Source organism: Athene noctua, chromosome 2 (genome assembly GCF_965140245.1).
Source record: "Athene noctua chromosome 2, bAthNoc1.hap1.1, whole genome shotgun sequence".
NCBI classification, from domain to species: domain Eukaryota; kingdom Metazoa; phylum Chordata; class Aves; order Strigiformes; family Strigidae; genus Athene; species Athene noctua.
The window spans coordinates 96,700,981-96,728,325 of record NC_134038.1 but is presented as its reverse complement, the minus strand read 5'-3'; the positions used below and the strand labels follow the sequence as shown (position 1 = coordinate 96,728,325).

The 27,345-nt window shown below is 39.4% G+C and overlaps 1 protein-coding gene across 1 annotated transcript in view; it reads left to right on the top strand.

Annotated features, from left to right (window-relative positions):
* ELOVL2 (ELOVL fatty acid elongase 2) overlaps positions 1–27,345 on the top strand; it is a 55,893-nt gene that overhangs the window by 19,155 nt on the left and 9,393 nt on the right. The window contains exons 2-4 of the mRNA XM_074899673.1: positions 7,989–8,052; positions 13,418–13,605; positions 26,649–26,726. Coding sequence (XP_074755774.1) covers positions 7,989–8,052; positions 13,418–13,605; positions 26,649–26,726 — 330 coding nt within the window. The remainder of the gene's footprint in view (positions 1–7,988; positions 8,053–13,417; positions 13,606–26,648; positions 26,727–27,345) is intronic.

Here is a 27,345-nt window from a genome sequence, read left to right as displayed (position 1 = left end):
TGGACATCTCACTTGGGACCATGAAACTCATCAAGACACACACCTCAGCATCATGCAACCACAACACTACACCTCAGACCTCTCGGAAAGTTTAACTCTTCCTTGCAAGGTATGTTCAAGTAGGGAGAATGCAGAATTAAAACTCAAGATGAAATTGAAGAAATTCAGTCTGCCTGTGTAAGTAACATCTCTTAGCATGCTCCTAGTAACTTACGCCAGTCAAATGTTTTGCTTCAGGCTTGGTGCAGATATTGCTAGCAGCCTATCTCTTTCCTGCAGGCATTACAAAGCCACATGGTAAATTTCTCTGAACATCAATGAAGTAAGAGAACCTTTAGACACAAGTGCCCCCACTTCAAAATTCCAATAATATAGGATAGAGAAGAAATTATATATTTCAAGAAAAAAAATCTTATTTATTGTCCAAAGTCAAACCCCCTAGGCAGCAGTAACTGATGAAGATAAAACCTCTGGCTATATTTAACTGTGTCTCTCCATACTTACCAAACTTTACATCCTTCCATTAATTTTTCATATTAGAAATTTTTAGCTGGTCTTACTGAGGAAGCCACTGAGAACAGCATTTTCTTGCAGGTAGTGTAACTTCAGCAGCTACTAAGGCAAAATCTGTGAGCTTCCCTTTTCTTTACAACTACCTTCCCCTTCCTTCTCTTTTCATCCTCAGCAACACCATCAACTCAGCTCTCTCTGCAGTAACTAAATCAGCACAGAAGAAGGTGTTCAGCACTTTTGGCTGTAATCACTGTTCAAACAGCTGTTCTCAATCCTCTCTAGAGAAAACCAGCCTATTTAATGAATCAGCTCCCCCAGCAACTTATTTCTGTCAGATAACAAGCAGGCCTGCAAGCTACTAGTCTTATGCAGGGTGTTAACCTACAGTCAATAATTTCCAAATACATGCAAAAATAACCCTCAGCTGCAAATATATTACTATTTTTGTCACAAAAAGCCCTTAATTTTATAATATCTACTGGAAGATGTCCAGACATTTGCACATATGCATGCAAGCTTTAGTAATGGAATGGAGCATATATTGCATAGTATGAAAAAATAATAGAAATAAAATGTAATCTGGTTGAGAAACATTGAAAATCAAATTAATTGTTTGCAGCCAAGACATGGCTCTAATTGAAATCTTTTAGAAATATTATATGTTTCTCAAGTATAAGCAGTGCTATTCTTTGTTACCCTCAAAACTATTCTTGAAGTCTTTTATATAATTTACTGACCAGAACAACAACATCTTTCTCTCCTGGGGCACTTACAGTTTATTGTGAAAGCCTTTAGAAGAGAGGTAATAGGAAGATAAAAGAAACATACGAAGATCATTCAGTTCTTATTTTCTGTGCTAAAGCTGGAACAGCCATCTTGTTTTTTCTCCACCATACCATATTTTTCAGAGATTTTTGAATTAAATTAAAATGTATTACACAGCTTGTATTTCCAAAACAAAGATACAGATCTCTTTTTTTTAATTGGAACTCTAAGAAAATAACTATATCTTTAGATAAAGTAATTAGTAATTCTTTTTATTAGCTATTCTTGTCTATTTTCCACAGAATAGGAGCATTACCAAACATCGTTCACATATTATACAGGCACCTCTCTGGACCCGGACCAGTCCCTCCTGCAGTACTGCTTAGCTTCAGTCACTTCTGTCACACCAAATTACATGCCTTTGTAGGCCAGATCCAGTTACAAATTTCTGCTGGTTTCACAATGCCACTTATTGTGAAGGAATCAGGCAGTGAGATTGCTATGCTAGCAAAAATATCTCACCTGGATGCATCTTACATTCACAGAAAAACCCGTTAGCCAGCCCATTTTACCACAGTCCAAGGGCTGTGCTTCTACTAGGAGCTGTGCCAATATAACTGTGCTGATTAAGGCTTTGTAATGTAGCTGGCCCCTAATCTTGGTCAGCCATCGGACATGGGACACAGAAATTACCATGTCAAATAAGGACTCCAGTTTCTTTCTCTTGAAATGACTAATCTGAAATGCTAAAAAATAAGATCTAAGATAATGTCCCTTCTAGCTACTTTTTTCCTTCCTTTCCCCCCTCCCTCTCTGTGCATCCATGGGATGGAACGTCAGTCCCATGCCCCAGGTAGATGTCTGTCTCATGAGCTCAATCCAGTTTATTCCTACTCTCAGTGAAATTATCTAGTAGGGAGTTCCTTATATTAATTATAAATTCCACAAAGCAACAGTTTATTATCAACTTCTGGATGCCCTGTCTCCCAATTTCATTGAATATCCTCCTTGTTATAGTGACACAATACATAGCAGTCTCTGGCTCACCTTTTTGCCTTCAGCGTCATCTTTCTCTGCTGTTTGTGCAGAATAAGCCCTAAAGAAATGCCTTCTTTAGGGATTGTTATACACATATTTCCCCTATGGAAATAACACACAAATCATAGAAGATAAAGATGACAAACACCTAAAAGGTGGCTTGAAACAGTCTGTGATGAAGAATTGTCCCCCACTGTACACCTTTGATCCAGGTTAATTTTGAATGCTCCAAGCAATAAGAAGCTAAACAGTTTCTTTTATAAGCAGTTATGCCACAGTTCTGAGATTTAAATCTGACTTCACTTTGCTTCATTTCATCCCCTATTTCAGCCGTTCTGGAGCCAACACTACAGTTTTCCAAGACTTCTTTAGTAGCATATTCAAATATGTGCAGGTATCTAAAATTATTTTCTTTAAACATGCTGACAAATTCAGATTAATTCCAGTACTGATCAGTCACTGATTATTAATGGAGTAGAAATCTTCAGGGAATCACGGAGAAGTTGCCATCTAAATAATAAAATCACCATAAAGTTAATATATGTATTTTCGATATTTTCAAATATTACATTTGCTTCCAGGAGCTGAATTGAAGAGCAGAGGTTGGCACACATTTCTGGTGTTTGTTTGAAGCCTGAAATGAGATCTCTTTTTATACAAAGTATTATGATTTCTGTGTAGCTGTATAAGAACAAGCACCAAATTATCTTGGCTTTTTGAGACACTGAATGACATTCAAGGCTTTTGCATGAAAAAAAGCTCACAGATACAAAAGGTTCCCAGATAGCATAAGTAAGATTGAATACAGCTTATTTGTCTGTGGGAAGTTTATTTCAGAAAGCCATTTAAAATTGGCATAATCAAACAGAAAACCTCACAAACATATCTCATCAAGTATGCCTATATTTAATAATTGCTTTTTATTTGTCTTTTAATCACAGTTGTTGTCTGTAACAGTACTTTATGCACATGAAGAACATCTTGAATACTAGTTCCTTGTCCCAGTTCAGAAAAGCCTGTTATTAATGTCTCTGAATTTCAAGAAGCCTTTAACTTTAGAATATCCATCCTTAGACTAATATGGGTTATGGACACCCCATAAATTCTCCTTCTGAAGGGTTTGTGACTGCAGTCACGACGACCTAAGACTTTCAGTGGGCTCCCTACCCTGTTGACAGTCATTCCCATTCCCAAAGGATCAGACAAGTTACTTTGCCTATAAACTTCCTCTTTCTAGACGGCAGTATTAATTTGCTACAGTAATGGTTGAGAGACTTTTTTAAGATTGTCACTGAGAACAAAGGCTGACAAGGACATGTCCATCCACTTGCTTCTGTAAAAAGAAAGAAGTTTTTTCATGTTTATATTGGATCTAGGTAGCCTGGTTGATATAGCTATATAAAGAGAAAATTAGATAACTTGAGGCAGTGTTTTCAGTGGGCAGTAGGTAATGCCTAAAGACAGATCATTGGTATTTTGATAAATCAAAGGTATGTTGGACCAGTCAAGAGTATTTTGATACCTGCACTGTTTAGATAGCAAGTACATAATTTTTACATAGCCTATACTACTTTTATTAAAGCTATTAGGAAACCAGTAGACACTGGTCTCTCAGTGAAAAAGGATATATAAACACAGAATGCGAAGTGATTTTTTTTTCCCATATCCACTGACTTTGAAATAGTGTTTTAAGTGCAGTCACCATGAAAAGAGTAATTCACATATGCTGACTGTGCAACTTATTCACTTATTTCCATTTCTGTTGCAAATATATTGAAACTCATTAGAGATCTCTATGTTGCTTTATCATCATTTGCTTTATGCTCCCTCCCCATCTTTCCATTTGGGTGATGTGATTTGCTCAGATGACCTAATGTCTTTTTTCGTAGGTGTAAGTAAATATATCTTCCACAAATCTGTATGAAACCCTGCCAGACTGCTAGCCCTGCCAATGCCCAGAGCAATGTCCTGTACCACAGAAGGAAAAACATGAACTACACATTAATCTTTAGCCTTGTAACTCAAATACCATCATTGATAAAGAGTATTACAGTGATTTGCCAGAGAGTAGTGAGTTGTCTGAGCATGTGGTTTTGTTCAGGCTGTTTTTATTTGCTTTTCTTTAGAAATACAACAGATCATGTTGAGCAAGACATTTGCATCTAATCTGCCCAGAGGCACTATTAAGGACATGTTCTAAAACCCAGAAACACTGTATGGTCTCTTGTAGCAGTGTTGACAGGAAGGTCACAAGACTAGTCACAGAAAATGACCTACTTTTTTTAAAGTAAGATTTTTTTTTTTTTTCCAAACTATTAGCACCAGTATTAGCTATATAAACAAATGCATTGTCTTTAAAAACCTTGTAAATCTGTATCTTGCAAATCTTTATTTTTGTTCCTGTAAACTAAGATAAGCTGTAGAAAGCTAAAAGGGAGGCGAATACTGGGACATTCTTAAGAAGTGTATTTGTTTCTTCTGCTGCACCTCCTAGAAAAATTTCTACTCCCAAATTACCAATGAAAGCAAACCAGGCACTGAATCGATCTAGTGCTAATTAAGATAGACTAGAGCAGGGTTGGGAGCTGGTAGAAGTCCCCACTGCGTCTTTCAAGCACATTCATAAGGAGGTAGATTTAACTTTAGACTGGCTCATCTACTCAGCATGCTCTCTGCTCATCCCAGACAGGTGTAAAAGGTCAGCTGTCACAAGTTGGATCCATGAAAACAGTAACCTATACAAAAAGCAATCTTGGCATATTTTGCAGGTGACACCAAGCTGGGGAGTGTTGATCTGCTTGAGGGTAGAAAAGCTCTACAGAGGAATCTGGACAGGCTTGATCAATGGGGCAAGGCCAATTGTATGAGGTTCAACAAGGCTCAGTACTGGGTCCTTCACTTGGGTCACAACAACCCCACACAATGCTACAGGCTTGAGGAACAGTGACTAGAAAGCTGCCTGGTGGAAAAAGACCCTGAGGGGGTGTTGGTCGACAGCTGGCTGAACGTGAACCAGCAGTGTGCCCAGGTGGCCAAGGCCAATACTATCCTGGCTTGTATCAGAAATAGCGTGGCCAGAAGGGAAGTGATTGTCCCTCTACACTCAGCACTGGTGAGGCCACACCTCAAATTCTGTGTTCAGTTTTGGGCCCCTCACTACAAGAAAGACGTTGAGGTACTGGAGTGTGTCCAAAGAAGGGCAACTAAGCTGGTGCAGGGTCTGGAGCACATGTTGTATGAGGAGCGGCTGAGGGACCTGGGGGTTGTTTAGCCTGGACAAGATGAGGCTTGGGGAGACCTTATCACTCTCTACAGCTACCTGAAAGGAGGTTGTAGCGAGGTGGGTGTCAGTCTCTTCTCCCAAGTAACAAGTGATAGGACAAAAGGGAATGGCCTCAAGTTGCACCAGGGGAGGTTTAGACTGGATATTAGGATAAATTCCTTCACTGAAAAAAGTTGTCAAGCACTGGAACAGGCTTTCCAGGGAAGTGTTTGAGTCACCATCCCTGGAGGTATTTAAAAGACGTGTAGACGTGGCACTTAGAGACATGGTTTAGTGGTGGACTTGGCAGCGTTAGGACTTGGCAGTTGGACTCAATGATCTTAAATGTCTTTTCCAACATAAATTATTCTGGTTTTTTATGTCTTCATTCTGCTCTTTCTCCTTAATAATTATTCTACAATACTAATTCCTCCATTGAACTGTTAGAAGAATTCAGTCCCTAGTTTCCATTTCAATGCAGCTGAGATTTGTCTACAGTATTTTAATATAAAAGGAATATACATGGTTTATTATTTTGTTCTTGACATGTAATATTTGTTTATATAATGTAAGCATGAAAGCTTTGCGAGCTCATTCCTACAAGTTACACGAATTCATTTGGAAAAAAGTATTTTTTCCAAAGCAGTCTGTTAAGTCCAACCACAAAACCATCAAACACGGGAGTAGATCTGTTTCAAATTAATGCAGCAGGTGGGCACATCACAGACAAACAGCAGTGTGGCATTCCCCAAATGGCAGTACCTTCATCATGAAATAATAGCAGAAAAACTGCATAGCTCAAGGATGTAAAAATGGGAAGAAATCTTTTGCACAGGTCCTGCACCTGGAAATGGAGCCACCTCCTATAACAGGAGCCATCCATAGAAATTGAGAAAATACCTTTCTCCAGGGGCAGTAGTCAGGGCCCTTTCTTAAAAGCTAGTTTAGTTTCCCCAGTGCTGTGAAGTATGAGAAATCTTTTTAGGTCATGAATCATCAATTTCATTCTATCCTTTTTCAGAGCAAGGTTTGGTTGGATTTTTTTTTTTTTTTTAAATACATATGCTTTTAATTTTGGGGGTTTTGTTGGGTTTTTATTTAAGATAAGATGCATAGAGCAGCATCTTGCAGAGACAGACCTTCTCAGATGCTGCAGAACCTCTTGCTGCTATGTATTCACACAAAATCTGTCCCCTTTAAACATCCTGACCATAACATAAGAGGGGAAGAAACACAAGGGGCTTGGGAATGCCAGAAGCTTCTCCCTGCCCAGACTGTGACCCAGACCCAGCAGGGGAATCCAGAAGCCAATGCTGGAGCCATCAGGCTGCAAATGTGGTTCTTCACAAGGCAGATCTGCTAATGGTGACTTCAGCCCAGGCTGGTGTGGTGATATTTGACATTCAAAAGCGCACACAGCACTTGACAGCTCTTGCCCTGTTGAGATGTGAAGCACCACTCTGTATCTTTCCCCTCAGCTTGGCTGCATTTACTCAGCATTGAAATTAATTCCTCAAGCCCAGCAGGGCATTACTGGAAGGAGCAGAGGAAGAACCTGGCTGACCTCAGGCTTGTGGCAAAGAGTTGTTCAGGCACCAGTATGCAGGAAGCCACCACCCAGAATTAGAAAGGAAGAAGTATTTTGGAGAGGCCACCATGTTCATCTGAGGCAAGGACTGTGTTGGTCATGGCTTAGCTCCCAACTCAGTCACAAACAGACACAGACTTGCTAAGCCTGCTAGTTTAGCAGCGTTGCTGACCAAGACCTCAAAACACAATGTCTGTGTAACGTAGCCCTCCTCTCCTGCTTCCTCTTTCTCCCTCCTCACATGACTTGCTTCATTACTGGAAGTCTGGGTTCTCCTACAGACTTTTTTTAGGAACTCAGTGCTTAATTTACAGAAATCTCAGTTGGTTCACCCCAAAAATTTCCTTCTTTAATAGTAAAGCATCGAGATACTCAGCTGATGTCACTAGGCTGGTTGAAAAGAGGCAGCTTTGCAAAGCTTACCAAAAGAATCACCAGCTACTCTCCACACACACAAAAAAATATTCAATTGAGGAAACATAACAGAACAAAAAAGCATCTTTATTAGAGTGAAACCCGTCATCACAGATCAGTTTGCTGTGATACTTGTTTTTTAAATTTGCAAAACCCTAACTTCCCTTCCTAGAGAGTTCTGGTTTGGGCATTTTTCCAGTAAGGAGGCTTCTATTGTTATCTAGACCACAATCTGCCCTAAATTAATTTTTAAAGAAGTTTGATTTTTTTCAGTAGACATGATGTTGCATACTTCAGAAATACTTGAGCATGACATGATATTTGCCAGTTTGTTGGGTTTTAAAAATTGTATTCTCTGTGTGAGCCATCAGATAATGTCTTTGTCACATATCCTTTTTATAATTTTAGGACCACCTGAAAGCTTTTGACCAGGAAGTCAATGCGTTTGTGGACTATATGTTTGGACCTCGAGGTAAGCTGTTCCACCTATAGCCCTTTTAGGAAACAACACATATCCAGATTACCACTCAAAAATATTCTAAAAAAATAGAAGCTGTTAAAATCTTCTGTTTGAATAATTTCTCACTGAAAAATGTGGACCAGGCAGAATCACAGTATTTGCAGGAACACACCATTAGTGTAGGAAATCTCAGTGCACTGCATTTATAGAAAGCCAACAGATTTTTGTTTTGACTATTTGACATAATATTATCTGTAGTATAAATTAAAACCAAACACAGATTATAGTGAAGGTGAAAGAAGAAATGAAACTGATTTTTTTTTTAAAAAAAAACTTAAAAAAAGTTACTAGATTTGTGAGTCCTTTGTTTCTGAGAATATGAGAGGATTTCAGTTTTACATCCTAATGTAGATTTAAAAAATGGAAAGCCTGGATTTTTCTGAAAGTGGAAGATCTGTTTTCAGACTGATTCTCATTCATAATCCAGTTATTGTTTGGTCCAGCTCCCTATCAAATAGCCTAATTCAGAAGAAGGCTCAGAGCAAAGCCAGAAAGGGCTTTAAGCACCCTGCAGGATCACATCCAAAATTTCAGTACCAATAGACAGGGTGGAACAGATGCATCTTTCTGCTTCCCAAAACTGTTTGGGCAAGAATAGCTTGGAGGTGCCTTGTGCTTTGTTAGGACTGAAACAAGTAATAGTCAAAAAAACCAAACCAAACCTGAAATAGGACTGCAGAAAGAGAAAGGCTACAGCAAGGTGAGGGCAGAGCACCGAAGTCAGAGCTAAGAGCCAAGCAGCTAAAGGAAAGGAGTAAGACAGGTGCTTAGACAGCAGACAGTCTTCAGAGAAGTAAGGCCACCTTGCTGCTGATAGGGCTGGACTTAAACATTCAACTTCAGAAACAGCCTTGCAAACTTTTCTCCATGGTTAAATCCAGAACTGCTGCCCATGTGGGATGGAGATATGCTTATGTATTTTCATTTTGTTGCAATAATGTCCTCCAGATCCCAGAAACAGTTCTTGATTAATTAGTAGGACAAGGGAAAGAAAGTTGTAGCATTCTTAGTACTAAGAAATTCTCATTTTTCTTAGCTGGCTGGCTGGCTACAAAATCTCTTCCATTGTCTCTACAGTAGAAGTGAAGCTGGAAAGAAACATTTCTGGTGAAGAAACACTGAACAGCTTGGGAACTGCAGCAGAAGTGATTAAAACAGAATAAGATTTATTAATAGCTTGCACAATAGTGCATTTTAATATTAAGAAATATGATCACAAACATAAAAGTACTACTATTTTTATTTCAAATGGACATGATGTTCTCTTTCATTCCTCTTTCCTAGCTGGTCTTGGATGAATTGTTTGAAGGAACACACTGTAGTTAATCTAATAAAGAACACCACACAGATCTCTTTGGGCTTTTAGAAAGTCCTTTAGTTAAACAAGTATTATTTGTATTACTTGACAAGTACACCACCATCCCTTGCCAGACATCAATACTGAAGATAACATCTGTTTGTCCGTGCCTCTTCACTATGATCTTTAATTTAACTGGTGGTATAAAGACACAGTATCATACATTTAATGAATAACATAGCTCCCTCCAATATGGTTATACATATAAATAATTTGCAATAAACTGCAAGCAGTTTTAAATTGGATAGAATGACCCCACAAATGAAAGTCTACTAAGTTCTTGATAGCTTCCCCAAATGTCTAAAAGTAACAAATCATTCCCCTTCTTTCCACCAATTTTTATCCACAGTGCATGCTTCATTCAGCAGCAAAATAGCTTTAAAAGATAGATATCAGTGCTCTATTCTTTTAAAGAGCAATCCTGTGTTTATGGTTTATATTTTAGGTAGTAACTCCTGAAACACTAGTATCACTTTACTGGTTTTAGTCATCATTATCAGATGGGGCTGAAGGCACAAGAAGAGACAGAAAGCCACACACTAGTTCCCAGAGGCAACCTCTGCTCACGTTGGTTGTACTGGGTTAACACAGGCTGCAGTACTACACTACTAGAATAAGGGGCATACTATCAAATATCTGAATTTCATTTATATATAGACATATTTTGTGCCTTTGTTTACTGGTGTCAGCCGGACTTTGTACACAAATTTACCTCAATGTTTGCTTTTGAAGTAGCAGACCAAGTCCTTTGAATCAGGGAACAGAAGCCATATAGATGCCCATTAGTTGCAACTCTTAAGAGGTGATCTTGCGGTTTGGTGTTGGTCCATATTATTCTGAACAGGAGATTATCTAGGCTCAAGGCAAAATGAGAAACAGTGAAATAGCTATATTGTTCCAGGGTTGCCTTCATCTGCAGAGTATTGTTTCATGTTACACAAAATTAAGGAATATTGAATTGTAGGAACAAAATGTAGTTAATTGGTTGCTTGTTTTATCTGTGGAAGAAACAGAGGTGGTCTAGAATAGATAGGTTTTAATAAAGTTATGATAACGTAATAAGCACTCCTCCCTCTCCTCAGCTGAATATGAACAATAGGAAGGCATTGGTGCAAAACCATCTACCTCTGCACTTAAAAACTTATGAATCTACTCAGACACCAACTGACCAAAGCTATACAGAAGCCTGAATCACAATGTTTCTAAACCTCACTGATAAAAGCGTGACAGCTTTAAAGAGCCCGGGAGGCCTGTCACTCATTTCAAAGGAGCCAAGATTTCATCCCCAGAGTCTGGCACATCATGGCCAGTGACTGTGAATGAGCTTATTCATGGAGCAATCAGAGCTTGTGGGCGCCTGCCCCTTTCCCTGCTGTAGTCCAGCACTTTCACACTGTGGCTTTATTCACTGCCTTGGTCTCAAATTTATATGCTGTGTGGGTTCAACATTGTAAAAATAATCCTTTCTCTTAGTGACAGCATAACTTTATAGTACTTGAACATGGAGATCGAACCATCAGTCAGCAGAAATACTTTTGATCTCTCCTTCTTCCAATAACTTTTTGAAACACACTCACTTTCCTCTCCCTACCACACAAAAACTTCCCTTTTCTTGTCATTCAAGGATAGGTGTGAGTGGAAAAAAAATAGTCACATTCCTTGGCTACCCTTTATAAACCACTTTCTGACAGTAACTGTCTTACCCTTAAGGGTACCAAGGTCACGGTGGAAAATAATGAGCAAGTGTGCACATTTTAATAATTCCTCTTGAAATGGAAATAGGATAGATATTAAAAATACCCAACATGCTGACCTGAACAAGCACACAAGTTCTGCTTTTGTATGGATCAGGCCACATGCTTGTAGCCACTCACAGAAGAGTGAAAACTTTCTGAGGGCGCACTGGGGCAGCATTTAATGTTGTTTAGTTTAATTTGTATTCTCCTCTCTTCCAGTTACTTTTACTCTTTGAGCAAACACGCTGTTTCATTATCTGCTGATGCCAGCTGGCCTTTGTGCAAGTAACCTTTATGTACTGAGTGTTGCAATCCTCAGATGGGGAGACCCTTCTTTAGATAAAAGCTTTGCTGACATGACTGCTTTCTACCTCTTCAATCAGCATACCAATTAAATAATTAAATCCTTATGCTCCTAAAACATACACTAGATCAACACTTACATGCACAACCTTTACCTGTCCTGTATGGGAGGAGAACGTGTTTGAAGTCCACATGAAAGCAGAATCCCCTCAAAAATATCCATTCCAGAGCTTCACAAGTGGCTTGTGAACTTCAAGGGGGCTGTTGGAAAGGTTTTACTCTCACACTGAGATGATCTTAAGTAGACATTGGGACCTGAAGACAGAAAACAGGCATTCTAGCTTGGTAATGCACAGCCAAGCAAGGCCATCCTAAAGGATGGTTGTGCTGTCACGACTGCTTTAATCCTACACCTCTCCCCTCCTAGAGGTTTTTGGGACTCCAGAAGGGAGGATCAAAACCAGGAGAGCACTGGAATTCTATGGTAACTTATGTCTGGTGGAAAGTCTTCCCTGCAAAACATCTAACATCCCAAATGGAGTCCAAATCTGGCAGATGAATGTTATAGCCACTGCAATGGAAGTAAGGTGGGAAGCGGAGGAAGACTGTAATGAGAAAGAAAGTTGATGTTCATAGTCCTTTTCATAAACAGATTACTTTAACTCACTTTAAATCTCACTTTACATATACCTGTATGCATATATTTCTGAGGAAAAAAGTAGTTGGAAAGAATACAGTACAACAAAATTGCAATTGGCAAGAGTTTGTTAAATGCTTGGGCACATTTGGTTTGTGCATCATCCATTGCCCAGTCCTTTCCAAATTTAACACAGGTGGAAAAACAGTAAAATGTTTTTTTCATGCAATGTGAATAGTTTTGCTTCTTTTACAATTTTTAACATAATCTTGGTCATTGTAAAAAATATAAGTAATTTTAAACAGTTTCCAAGAGCAGAAAGGACTACTGTGACCTGCACAATAGCTTCTCACTGACTTATTTCTTCACTTACTCCAGAAATTGTGGCAGATTTAAAGTAAACTGTCTCAAAAACTAGCCACGATGCCCCTCGTTCTTTTCATAGATAAATGTCTGAAGACTACTGCTGTGGAAAATTAACTCTAAATTTTGTTCCATCTTGAAAAAAACTCCACTATACTTCTTTCCCTCGTGACATCCACTTGCTCATAGGACAACGAAGTGGTGCCTCCAAATTGGCATATAGGATTAGGCTTTGCTCATATACACTGAACTATCTGATTACTGCCAATGGGATTACTTGTGTGAATAAGGCAAGCAGGATTTGACCTTAATATTTCATTTCAGCACCAGACAAATGGGGCAAACTGTGAGAAAGCAAGCCCTTACCTTGCCAGATATCTTTGATAACCATCAAAGTGAACATTTGACATGTATTTTTCATATTTAATGTTTCTGAAAAATTTTCCCCTTATATAAATGTTTTCTAACAAATGTTACATACCTTCATACTTATATGGCAAATAAAAATTAGAATAATGTATGAACTGACAACTTTACATACATACTTTGTATTTAATACTATCTGCAAACTGTCCACTGAGCAGATTAAAATATGATTTAATTAAATATTAAGTTAAAACATTAAATTAAAATTTAAAAGCATATAGGAATGTCTTCCTCTTCTCATTTTCTCTTTCCTGTTAAAATGAGGAGACTTAAGTGACCTTAAATTTTTAGGGAATTCCATGCAGTTTTCAGCACATTCTCTGAATTAGCATGCAGTTTTGGAGAGGTAAAAGCAATGGATCACTCTTGTGAGCAAAACATGGCAGATTCCTTCTCATGTATTTAAGCAGATTTTTTTCATTATGTTATCTGCTTCATTTCAGCAAGATTTTACCATAGCCTTTTCAATTGCCTGCTGTATGTGTTTCTTTTCAGATGCCAGGGTTAGAGGATGGTTCCTTTTGGACTCTTATCTTCCCACGTTTTTCCTTACTGGAGCATACTTACTCTGCATATGGCTGGGCAACAAGTTCATGAAGGACAGGCCTCCTTTCTCTCTCAGGGCTCACCTCATTGTGTATAACCTTGGGATTACACTGCTGTCCTTGTACATGCTCATAGAGGTAAGTGTTCTTCCACGCAGCATGGCTGAAAAAGGTGAGCAATATAGAGATTTTAGCAGAGATATCTTAGCAACAGACAGTTTTGCTAGGAAATTTAACATCAACAGTGAAGTAAATTTAAGATCAAGGAAAGTCCCTTAGCAATTGGACAGCAAGTTGTACAGTACCTTCTCATCTTAGATCTCAGCATGTTTCAACTGTCCTTCCTGAGCTACAGTCCACATCTGGGGACAGTCTGGCTGCTACTAGGACAGTGTCTATAAGTGTGAAACCTGCCTACACCTCATTCTTCAGCAACCATGGATTGGATTTTATTTGTGTTACTGTCTATGGAATTCTTTTTACTTTTTTTTTTTTTTTTAATGTACAAATGCCCATGCTTAAATGTGAATAGATTTATAGATGAGAGTAAGTACTGATTTATTTATGTTATTGGCAATTCAGTGTTAATTTTCTGCTCTCCCGACCAAGAAGCTTTCCTCATATAGTCAGACAGTAAAAGACAGATGTTAAAAACCTGCCACTTCTGCCAAAACCAAGTGTTGTGAGACTTGGAGGCTGAATATGGTCACACAGATTATTTCCAAAGTACCTATCAGGAACATGTTCACAGAAATCAGGATTCATTCAGAATCAGAAGAGAGGCTTGAATGCATCTGACAGTTTTATGACAGCAGAGGACTTGGAATGCTCTTCAGCAAAGACACATGTGTTTTCACCTCCCCAGTGGGGCACAGAAGCCAAAAGTCGCTATTTTGATATTATTTGGGAGCTTCCCATTCTTAGCCTTGTGATAATATTAAACTGTTCACATCCATTACTTTCAGATCTAAACAGACAAAACCCACAAAACATTTTCTGACTTGGCTTAAAAAGTGACCCTGGGCATGAGAAGCCCTGGCTGAATGATGTGCTCAATTTCATGGTGTGACCTGCAGAGATGTGAGCTGGCATTGCTGCCCTGCCTGCACAAGCTCATAGCATTTCTTACTCCCTGGGCTCCTGGCCACAACAGCAGTTTCCACAAGAAAAACAAAAACCCACTGTTCTGTCAGCTGGACAAGAAACTTTGCAGAAGCCAAACAGGACCCCAAAGATTTCAAGTTTTAAATTAATTTGGGCTAAACATCAGGTGACTGGCCTGTTCAAAAATCTGAACAGCAGTTTAGGTTTGCGCCTTTGTTCAAAGGACCAATTGTGCTACACAGAGCTTCATCCTGGTCAAAGCTCAAACTGGTTTCAGCAGTTGCTGTGGGTATCTGAGAGTGCAGAATCAGGCCCACAGCAAAAGACAAACCAGCACAATTGCTGGAAGGTTTGATGACTGCCCATACTGATTGTCCTCCAGAATTTAAATTAGCACTTTGATGTTTAATTCCCTGTTTTGCTTGAAGGTATACAGCTAGCTGTCTTCAGTAGCAGAACTCAGCAAAAAGGATTAACTGAATAGAAAACAAAAATAGCTGCTCCTTTTCCCTTGCAGGCTGATTTGGCCTGCCACAAGTAAATGAATGAACAAAGAGAATTTTAGCATGTCTCACATGAATGAAGCAAACTTGTTTTTTGTCACCTTCACATCCCTGTAGGAATTTTGTTGAGCCAGCTCCCATTCAGCCACCTCACTGCCCTGTCCTTCCTTAGGCTAACTTTGCTGCAGACAATTGCTGATTGCATTAATCTTTAGATTAGTCCCTTTAGACCGTGATTCTGTAGCTGGAGGCTGCTGATTTATGCCTCCCAGACTGCAGCTGGGCATGGCTGGCAGTGGCTCATAGCTCTACATTCTGCATTTTTCAGGAACCCGTGGGACATCACGACTGAACTGCATTGCCAGCTGTTTTACCACAGATTTCACTCTTAGCTCTGAACTGTTAGTCGGGCTGGTTTTACACTCTACAAAACACTTCCATAATAGCAGCTCTATTTTTTCATAGTCTGCTTGCCTGGTTCCTATCACAGCTTCTCCTGTGAAGGAGCAGAATGGAAGTTAATACTTGCAGACCTGCCTGAGGCAGCTTGCATATCCCTGCTGAAGGACAACAGGCAAATGGAAGAGCAGAAATCATCTTCAGTACTGAATAAAGTCATGGTGACTCAACATTTCAAAATGTCTCATTTCTGAAGCTTCTCTCTGGCCCTTATTCTGTCTTTTACGGACAGTAAGTTCTTTAAGGCAACACTTTCCTATATTTAGAGCACCCTGCACAGTGGTTTCTTATGTAAACACAACTGATCCCTCCAGTGAGTGTTATTCAGGATTAATTCTTAGTTAGAGACATCTATAACAGTTGCCTTATTCCTCCACCCTCCTGCTGCACCTGAACCCCTCTGATACCTTTAACCAAGATAAATTACAAAATAATAATCTGTATTATCGAGATAAACCACCAAAAAAATCCCCAAACCCAAACCAACCAGTTATTGGTGGTGTTCTTTTCTCTTCTTGGTTTTGTTTATAAGGTGCCACACATCTTTTCCTGTGATAGCTCCAGAACAGAGTGGCTGCGTTTTAAACATTCAAAAGAACATCTTATTCAAAAGAAAAATTTCATTCAAAAGAAAGGTTGTATGTCCAAATGCAGACTGTCCCACATGATAGCTTTAATGAGAAATAACTGATGGGGGTACCTATGCTGCAATTCTTCATCTCCTGACCTAGCTTAGCTGTCTCTTGACTACAGTCAATTTGTACAACCTCAAGGCCAGACAACAAAGATTAGAGTAAGGAGTCATAACAAAAGGGCTGGGTTTAAACCTCCAAAGGCAGATTCCTCTTTTGAGCCAGAGCTTCATGCACTGAACCATAGATATGAAGTATCTGGGAGCTGATTTTAGCTCCATGAGCTCAAGGTCAACCAACTAAAGTACTTGGAAGAACAGCTCCAGGACAACTCTAAGATGTGCCATTACCATGAGGTCAGATACACCCACTATCTCCAAAGGACAAGGTCTAAAGAAAAACAGCTCTGCTCAGATGCCCTCATCCTACTGAGATGTCTCAAAATTTTTGTGTCAAGAAAGTTAGGTGGTTTTGAAGGCCTCCTAGAAGGGCAGTTTATTAGACCTTGATTTAGACTTCTGAGTTCAGCAAACAGATTTTCATGAAGTCATCAAAGGCACTTACCTCTCCCCATTGAATATAGTGGAGCACTTGGTTTTGGATATGGGGTGCATGGCTTTTTCAAGTACCTGAAGTTTAGACACAAGTCCTGTGCTTAAATTAAGCAGGCTGCAGGTGCACTGCTGAGGGTCCAGAAGACAATTCCCTCCACCCTTGCAGCTATAAGAGAAACCTGCATCATAAGTTTGTTACTGGTTGTGCAGTCTGCTGTACCATTAAGTGTTCGTAGACCCAGATGAAGTCTACTGACTCAACAATTTCTAGTAACACTGTCAAAAATCTGCATAAAGAAAAAAATCACCACCTTTTTATTTTAATAAAAATCAAAACTTTTAGCAATTTCACTGAAGAAGAGTATGTCTTTCCTCTACACAAAATCTTGGACTTAAAAGTACCACCTATGAGCAGAAAATGAGCTTACTGTGAAAAGCAATTGGGTCTTTGCATATTTTAAAATTACTTCATATGCAAGTCAGGTCACAAACCACACTCCAGGGATGCAGTCTGAGGCACCAGAGGCCAAAATAAGGTTTTGAAGTTCACAACAGGATAAAACTGTCACAACTCCAGCGATAAATTAAAACTGAAAATGAAGGAGACCAATGCTGATCTCTGAATTGTGAAATTACTCATGTGAGGATTCTCTCATTAACAGGAAAAGACATATTCTCTACCACTGTCTTATGTTTCTTTCCCCAGCAGTAAGTATCACCTCTACCATATTTAAATTAAATCTCAGCTGGTCATCAAGGTCTGACCCAAGTCTTTTTGTTGATCAGGCATGGAGAAAACCAGGACACCGGCACAATCTGGGTCAGATTAAAAAGGTCTAGAGATACATGTCATTAGCATAGGGGTGGTGTGATGTCTCAAGCTGCCTGTATCCCCAGGTAGCTTTACAGACTTATTACAAATCCTATGGATTTGTAATAGCAAGCAACTACATCCATGTGGGGAAGCAGGACATGAATGTAAGAACCCCTTGATTCAGAGCAAAGGGAAAAGAGCAGAACTACACAAGTATTTCAAGCCCAGTGCATTGACCTTTTTAGTAAAACCAGAAGAAAGGTCTTTTACCTTACAGGATAAAAAAATAAAAAATAAAAGACGAGTAAGATTACCTTCACTTTACCTGTTTCTAGAAGCTGAATATTCACCCCACAGTAAATCAAATTTCTGAATTATAGTCATGACTTGCAGATCTATAGGTGCAAAGATGATGTGAGGATTCCTGGGAGTATCAGAACTGCCTTCTCTGTATCCTCTGATAGTAGGGAAAGGTCAGAAGCACAGTGCTGGCATGATCAGGTCCACCAGCCACTGTTTTTAACCATTGCAACTGGGATTACATCTCACCAAATGACTAGAAAACACAGTGTAATGCCTAGATTTAGGATAACAGTGGGCAAAATGAAAATAACAAACTGAAAATAGAAGAAGCACTTAAACTCTGTTTTATTCCATCATTACAATTGCTGACATCAGAAAGATTTACTTCCTAACTGTGCAAGTGTTAAAAAGATAGAGCTTGAGCAGCAGAAGGTTTAAGTAAAGTTTTAACAGTGCAGGTGATGGGAAAAGGTAAAAAAAATACATAGATCTTATCTGATTTGAACTGTCCTAGAATTTTACTGTATAAATCAAACTTAAACATTTTGGTTTTTCTTAAGACTGTAATAAATGATTGTTTACACCTTCATTAATTGTTCAGAAGTTAGCAAATGTAAATGTAGAAGAGATGTAAGGAATTATTCTGGATCCATAAGGATTGGTGCTTGAGGTGAAGGCTTCCTTTGAAGTAACTCTTTAGGACAGAAAGACTGTCTTAACATTAGGGGAGCAAGAGGAAAAGAACAAAGTGAGAAAGCAAAAGAGATCAGGTGCACTTTTCTATCATTTGGAAGAAGGGACAAGTGAGAAAAAAAAATAGACAGCAAAAGGTCACTGAGAGAACAGTGTAAGGCAGTGAAATGTAAGGACAAAAGCAAACAGCTTTTCTGAGCAAGGAAGAACTTTGAATAGAGTTAAATTCCCAGGTGTTCTATCTTAATCAAATAATTTGTTTGGAGAGCTGATGATCTGACTTTACTCTCCTTGCCTGCAGTTATTCTATCTGGACATGTCCTCACTTCTCAGTTATCATCCTTTGAGTTCTCAGTGTCTTTCCTACTGACCTTTCTGAGCTCCACATTTAGGTAGAACATTTAGCCTGTTCATCAAAAAGGCAGTGATCTGGATCTCACCTGCACATTTAAACAGAATTCAGTAGAATTTTATTTGGAATCAAAAGTAAAAATTCATATGATAAGGTTTTTCACATGTGCAAAGCTTTTGATACCGGCACTGATACCACAAAGTGACATACAGGAGCTATTCAGAGTAGGGGATGTAATCAAAGATTAATGGAAAATAAGCCTAGAAGGGATTTTTTTTTTTTTCGCCTATTCCACTACCCCAGACAACAGCAACACACAAAGGAATTATCATTCATAACTAAGTTCAAATCATTTTGAAGTCATTACTTCACTAATCCTACTAGCAGTCTCCTGTTTATTTAAGGGGTATTAAATGGAACTGCCTGGGAATTTCTCAACAACATGGTTTTACATTTGAAAGAGTTTTTGTTGACCAAAAAAAAAAGAAGATATTTATGGAAACTTAGTTTGGGAAGAGGCTCTTGTTTTTGTCACTGTGATGTGAATTTTCTGACCTCAAAATAAGAAGAAAGCATGGGACCACTTACTTGTTACACTCCAGAATAACCAATATCCTTCTAGTTACAATGCTCCAGCAGGATGAGAGATCCAACATGGACTCCAGCTGTACATACTGCAGGTCAGGATAGAAAACCTTAGTCAGTATATTACAGAACTAACCAGTCTTTTTGGGGGGACATCATGCATGCAATTATTGGACCTCTAGCTAGACCCATGGAGAGATGGAGAGCCTCACTGAGGCATAGCCCAAAGCATGCTCTTTACAGTTCTGTCCCCATGAAAAATATCTTGACTACATCATAAAGACAGACAACAAAAAATCTTAATTGTGAAAAATCTTGTGGGTTGTTTCCTATTCAGCACCCTGTTTCTTGTTTGGCACAATACCACTACTAACTTGTTACACTTGGGGAAACCAAGGCACTGACCCAATGGCAGGGCTGAGACAAGGCTCCTGAAATCTGCCAGTCCTGGGCTGAACAATCTAGCCCAATCTGCTTCCCTACAGGGTTTATGGTCTTGCTAGGCCACAATTTATTTGAGATCTTCAAGACACAAGAGCAGCAATCTGGAAACAGGTTGTTCTGCATCTCAGCTACCCATCTAGAATCTGGGATTACACCACAATTCTTGGAGGCCTGTCTAAAAATAGTCAACCTATATAGAGAGAGATTCTTCAACAAATACTGTTCACAGATGATTTTATAATTGAATGTCCTAGCCAGAAAACCTGTCTGAAAGCTTTCTAGATATTGTTTAAGACTGATTTAATGATAAATCAAGGCTGATTAATGATACCTTATTCATCTCCTTACTATGTGAAAGCTCAAAGGCCTCAGTAGCATTGCACCATGCCTTCACCCCAGCCTTCTGGGATTAGGAAGACAATTCAGAAGTTGCATGCCTGTGGAACTGAGCCATGTTACAGTCAAGGAGCTAATTTAAAAACTAAAAAAAGGAAGTCAGGTGAGATAGTGAATATCTGGCCTCTGTTTTTAGACATGCATAATCTTCTGAGGCATTTCATTATAAAATTTACTTAAAGGAAAAAACACATAGAAAACAAAGTCATTTCTCTCACCTTCCTGAGATGCTGTCCTGAGTGTTTGCTTAGACTCCTGTTGCTTGTGATAACTGGTTTTAGGACTGGTTTGTCCCTGTCTATAGATCCAGGGAGGCCCTGCCATTCATAAGGACTAACAAAAATCTCCTACAGCCAAAGGAAACAGGTGATTCACAGCACTACAAGTTAGACCCTTCTTTCCACTACATAGATTAGTATCCTTCCTTAGTTTAGCAAGACTTGAGAACAGTAGTCAGGTCAAATTGTTTTAACTGGCCTGAGGGCTGAAGTCCTAGAGAAAACCCTGTAAAAAGTCATACACATAATAAATTCAAGATACTTCTTGCTCCATTTTTTCCCATAAGAGGAACACTAGTGTTCATCTTCTTGCCCTGAATTTTTGAGAGGAATTTCAATTATTTGAATACTAATTCCATTATTAGTTTTTGTCTTCTCCTTCTGATCTCTTTCCAGATAGACAGACAATACACTGGATAGACTATTTCAGTTGGAAGGGACATACAACAATCATCTAGTTCAACTGCCTAACCAATTCAGGGCTGACCAAGTTAAAACATGTTGTTAAGGCTTGGGGCATTAACCACCTAGAGAGTGGACTTTGAATGATTCCCACGCATTCTATCACAGGATCCCATGGAGAAGAGCTCAGCACCTCTGTCTCCACTTCCTCTCCTCAGGAAGCTGTAGAGAGCAACAAGGTCACTCCTCAGCATCCTTTTATCCAAACTAGACAAGCCCAAAGTCCTTGGCTGCTCCTCACAGGACATGCCTTCCAGCCCTGTCACCAGCTTTGTTGCCCTCCTATGGATGCATCTTCACATCCTTCTTAAACTGTGGGGCCCAGTACTCAAGGTGAGGCTGCACCAACACCGAATACTGCGAGATAATCACCTCTTTTGTCTGGCTGGTTATGCTGTGTCTGATGTGTGCCAGGATGCAGTTTGCCCTCTTGGCTGCCAGGGCACAGCTCTGACTCATATTGAGGCTGCTGTCAACCAGCACCCCCAGATCCCTTTCTGCAGGGCAGCTCTCCAGCCACTCCTCCCTCAATTTATACTTGTGCCCAGCATTAATCCATCCCAGGTGCTCAATCCAGCATTTTGACGTTAAATTTCATCCCGTTAATCATAGCCCAATTCTCCAATCTATCTAGATGCCTCTGCAAGGCCTCCTGTCTCTCAAGAGGTTCAACAGCACCTCCCAGTTTGGTATCATCAGCAAACTTGCTAATGATGCATTCAACTCCTGCTTCCAGATCATTGATAAATATGTAGAACATCATTGGCCCTAGAATTGAACCCTAAGGAACACCGCTGGTGACTGGTCACCAGCCAGATGTGGCGAGGTGCTGATGCCTCACCCTTTGTCTTTCTACTGTCCTGGGACATGCATTTCCTCTCTGAGAAAACCCAACATTCACAGAGCTTTTTCTACAACTCAAAATAGAACCCACAGTCAGTAGAGATAGGATATTAATTCAGAAAATCACATTGCTTTCCTTTCTAGCCTACCTGTAGAGGGCAGATGCAGGAACAAGCTACAGCTGTGAGATTTTTGAGGCTGAGAGCTTGAAATGAGCAAGGTGCTCTTGGTGCTTAGTCTGCTACATAGCAAGGTGAGAGGCTTTGGCACCATCTTGCACCTGCTTGCCCCCCTCTGCTGAGATTTTTTACAGAGGAACCAGGTCTCATTCCTGAAGAATGCGATTTCCCATTTGAAAAAAATAAAAAATAAAAAGAAGGCAAGAGTTAGATGGCTGCAGTGATGCAAGTGTTACAAATCCTTGTGCTGTTTATACTCAGACAGATGAGTAAAGGTCATTTGTTGGTGTAACAATGGGAATCTGTTAAGAACATTAGAGCAACAGCAAAATATGAAAACTCAACTAATAACAGGATGTTGCTAGTTAGAAATTTTTCACAAGGCAGCATTTTCCTCTTCACATGATCTGTTTTTCTAAATAGCTTCAAACAATGCACATGTTAATACTTTCAGGATAGGTCGCCAAGAATGTAAAGCATTCAAAGAACTGGTTTTGAGAGAGAGAGAATTTGCAAGAGAGAGGGAATTTCTCATCTCTTTAATACACCCTGCACTTGCACCATCTCTGCATGATTAATAATGTCATCACCTCTGCAGACTTGTGAGAGTGCTCATCCTGTGAAAGGGAACATAACTGAAATGGTGCAAGTAATGTATGAGTTTGGCATTAGAGAAAGAGACCTAGTAACTGAATGCCTTGTGTCAGGGTACCAGCTTCTGTTCCAGATATGCAGCTGGCTCATTTGGTACTATTGGGTAAGCTGCTTACCTTCCACGGCATCGATAGTCAACATGACAGTCATGGCCTAGGATGACCAGGATCCTAAAAATGTACTCTCTGCCTTCCAAATTCCCCCACTAATCTTTTATTAGGAAGTTAGTCAGAAATATTTAAAATTAGCTTGCAAAGTAGAGCAGTGAAAACTCAAAATGGATTCTCCTCTTTTTCCTAAAGGACATCCAGCAGGATGTAAGGCACCTACAACAGAGAATAGAAATGTTGAGCTGACATGAAAGAACAAGGTTAAGACAGTCAAAACAAATATTCACTCCAAGCTGCTGGCTCTTAAAACACAGACACAAATCAGAGGGAACTCTTCTGCCAAGTCAAACAACTGCAGAATAGGCACACAATATGATTTGCAAAATCTGGCATTATACAGATTTATGGAAGAAAAACCAAAAGAAATTAAAGAAAACCCTGCAGTCAAAGAGAGTGGTATTCTTATCCCTAAGCTTGCTCTCCTTTTGCGTGCTGACCAATTGGGACAAGTTATAGATTTCTCAAATGCCAAGTTAAAATATCTGTGATGTTGAAAAGAAATATTTATTTTATTTCTGAGCCTTTAAGCCTTTTCTCATCTCAGTTTCTGACATGAGAGAGATGAATGGAATACTTGAAAAAAGCTTGAGATACTGCCAAGCAGGAGAGTTCAGCACCAGCAGGAAAGTTTCCTAACATTTAACACACAAGAAAACAACACACAAAAGAGATTTTTAAAAAATCAGTCTATTGTAATCACATACAAATCAGAACATTTGTAAAACAGACTAATCAAAAGATTTAAAATAGCAGATTTTTCTAGTAAATTTCTGTGAATCAACATTTTACCTACTGTAGCAGAAAATTTTATGAGGGCAGGTATCTTCAGGAAAGCAAAAAAGTGAGTTAGTAGTTAAAGGAAAAGAATTTGAAAGAATAAAGTGGTTTTGCAATTGGAACCTCAAAAAAGCTGATTCCTAAAGATACATTAAAAGAGAAATGAACAATTTGACCAATTTAAGCATATGAAAAGTATGAATTTACAGACATAGAACATGATAGAATCAATCAAGTGAAATAGTTTTAATTAATCTGGAAAAAATTGTACACCTCATATGGTAAAATTGTTTAAGAGCTTTAGATAAAAAAATGTTATAAGCACATCATTATAGAGATAAATTGTAAAACATCATGTAAAGCACGAATACAAGAAAATTCAAACTTTATCTCTAACCTCAACAAAGCAATAGAGTGTATTTGCAATGAAAATTTATAGTTCCTCAATAAATTCAGAAGAAAGGGTCCTCCCTAGTCTGTGACATTACCTTGTACAAGAACGGAAAAGCAGTTGCCTCCTCTTCATTTGTTTTTAGGGTTTAGAGGTTTTGTGGGTCATGATTTCAACTCCAGCAATCATAAGGGCTAGAGATGGTCCCGCTATCATCACTTCCCACCTATAAAGCCAATGATGATTTCTTTATAGCTGACGGACAAAGACAAAACAACAGGAGGTCATATCACTTACTTCCTGCTCCTACTAGTAGAACTAGCAGCAGAGGATTCTGGCAGAGCTGTTAATGCTCATGTTTGAGTCCATGCCTTATCAAAGCTTCCAGATGTCACCGCTGCAGCCTGCTGGCATCCAGGTGCACTCCTGATACTCCAGCACTGTTTAACCATACCACTCCCAGACAAGAACAAGATGACAATTCCATTTTCTTCAGCATTTCTCAAGTAACAAGTAGAGTTGAGAGCAAATCTTCAACAACAGCATGTCAATGATGCTGTACCAGCCTATTCCAAAAGTCTGTTTGGGGATTACTCAGTCACCTCTCATTTGGAGAGAAAATCCAAGGCAGGAGAGTGCACAAAGAAGGCACAGAGAAGAGCTATCAGAAAAGCAACCATGCCGTAATGTCTCCTCATCCCTCACGAAGCTGCTACGTATTGCCAGCTACAGTGCAGGCACAGATCTGGGGACCAGGGACATGCCGTAGGAGGGACAGCTGGGGAGCTGCGTGCCCCCTACTCAGAACAGGAATGACCCCTTTCCACGCATCTGCTTTTTAGAAAATAATATGGAAATGAAATAACATAATTTACTTTTCTCAAGGAATTTTAACTCCCTTCTCTTCAGCACCTCTGCAGGTTAAGTTAGTTGAAGAGGTGTGACCCATGTGTCCCCTTCCCACCTGCCTGCCACAGCAGGGAAAGGAGAGGAGCCCAGGCATTCCAGCCCTGTGCACTTGCAGGCACAACACCCAAGCAAAGGCCAACTTGGCAAGACACGTTGTGATCTTAGCTGCACTGAGCATTTCTATTAATATCTCTAGCTGGGTTTTTGTTGTTTCCCCTATTTGAGACTCCAGTCCAATCCTGTTTGCTGACCTCTGGCACACACTGTAAGTGAATCCACCAAAACATAGGCTGTTCCAAAAACAGTTTGGTTTTGGTTGTTATATAGCAGCTTTCTGAAAAATACCTGTTTATTGTTGTTTCATATCTTTCTGCAATCTCTATGGGTTATTTTGGCCACATACACCAGCTATGTTGGAATTACAGGGACAACCACAGAATTGCAATTCAGAGGAAGAATAATAGAAGATGGTGGCTCTCCAGGTTTTATTGCTTTTTAATGTGAATTTATAATAAGCATTCTGAGTTATTTTCTAATTCTCCAGATAATATTATCAATTATATTATGTTTTTACTCTAAGAGTTTATTCATTTTGATCACTGATAATCTCTCTGCTTCAATTTTGTATAGAATGTCACACATTCAACACAGGAGGCTATTTTTCAGTCTGAAGTGGAGGGAAAAATCTGTACAGATGCTGATACACACCCTGTGAATGTAGTGCCAGAGTTGAAAGCAACCCACTCCACACAGCATCTTGCAATATTGCTTATAGCATAACACTTTGATGTATTTCTCTCACCATCACCCCCTGCATCCGCTGTAGAGAGGGAAACAGAACACGACTTGCTCAGTTTGGCCCCCAAAACCACTTTTCACACATTTAAGAATAAGACCTTTTTAAAATCAGTGGACTGTACATAGCATTTATAGGCAACAGATTATGCCCCCTATTCCAAAAGGGATTACTGAATGCTTTAGGTGGCCATTACTATAAAAATATTCCACATCAAAAGCCACCATATGGCTTTCTAGAAACCTTCTGCTCCATCACAGTGTGGTAGTCTGACATTTCATTGCTTTGTCTGTTTCCCAGTATGATATGCGCTACATCTAAGCAATTGCTTGTGTGTCGATGCATGTCTCCATTCAGCACTATGCCCACTCTCCTGTATTTTCTCCTGCATTTAACAGTGTAGGATAGACATGTGTATGGCATTAGGAAACATATCTTTCATTGCGCTACTTTGGATTTGCCTTCTGTTTGCTTGCTTGGACTTGTGGAATTTTTCTCAAGGAGGGTTTTGCACAAGCAGCTATGTTAAACTCTGTTCATACTGTTTTGGGACAGAGATACGATACTCAAGTGTGAGCTTTGGAGTGAGGATCACTGCATTAGGTAACAAGAGATTTTAATGGATGCCTTGAAAGCTCTAAAGCCAGAGAAATGTAAAAGGTATACCATTTCAGTGTATATCTTCAACACAACCTGATGCCTTTCCCATTTCAAAACAGAAGATATTTGCAAGTTCTCTGGTTTAAGAGCATCAGTTCTTGGAAGGAATGGGAACATACTGTACTTCCTTGCTTCTGTTTTCAATAAACACAGAACAACTGCAGAGGTAAAAGCAAACTGCTATGTCTGTTCATGAACACAATTGCTGTGTTTTCTGTTCCAGCTTGTCCTTGCCACATGGGAAGGAGGCTACAACTTGCAGTGCCAGAACCTCCACAGCGCTGGGGAGGCCGACATCCGGGTGAGAGACAGCAGCAGCTCAGCCCCCAGCATCCACAGCCCTTCCCTCTGTGTCCCTGGTGTAACACACTTCTGTGCTCACGGCAGTTATCGGTGACACCTTTAACATGAGGGTTTTAATCAGCTTGCCTAGCAACTGGTAGAAAACAAGAAATATTATCTTTTTGATTCAATACAGATGTATTCTTGCAGTGGAAAGTATGACAGGGACTGTTTTGAAAAGCCATATTTCAAGATCTGTGATCAAAAGAGTGTTGCCTGACTATTAAAACAGAGAATACAGATCATTTAAAAACTTGGAACAAAAATCAGTCCTCTAAAATGTAACACTTGTTGGGCTGTAGCTGGCAATGGATTTAAGCCCAACTCTAAACTGGAAAGCTGCAGAGACATTTTGCTATCTTGACTCACCTCTAGTTTCAACCCTTATTTCTGCAGCACAGCAATTCCATGTATTAACCCTCTGCCATTCCCCACGTCAGGCTTACTTTCCAGATAAAGTCAGAGCTCAAGTGCAGAAAGATTAGTTAGATTATGTAATTTTCCTCAACCCTCAAAATTTGTCTGTGTTATGGCAAGGAAAAGGTCAGTTAAATATCTTTTCCCATCAACAAGGTGTT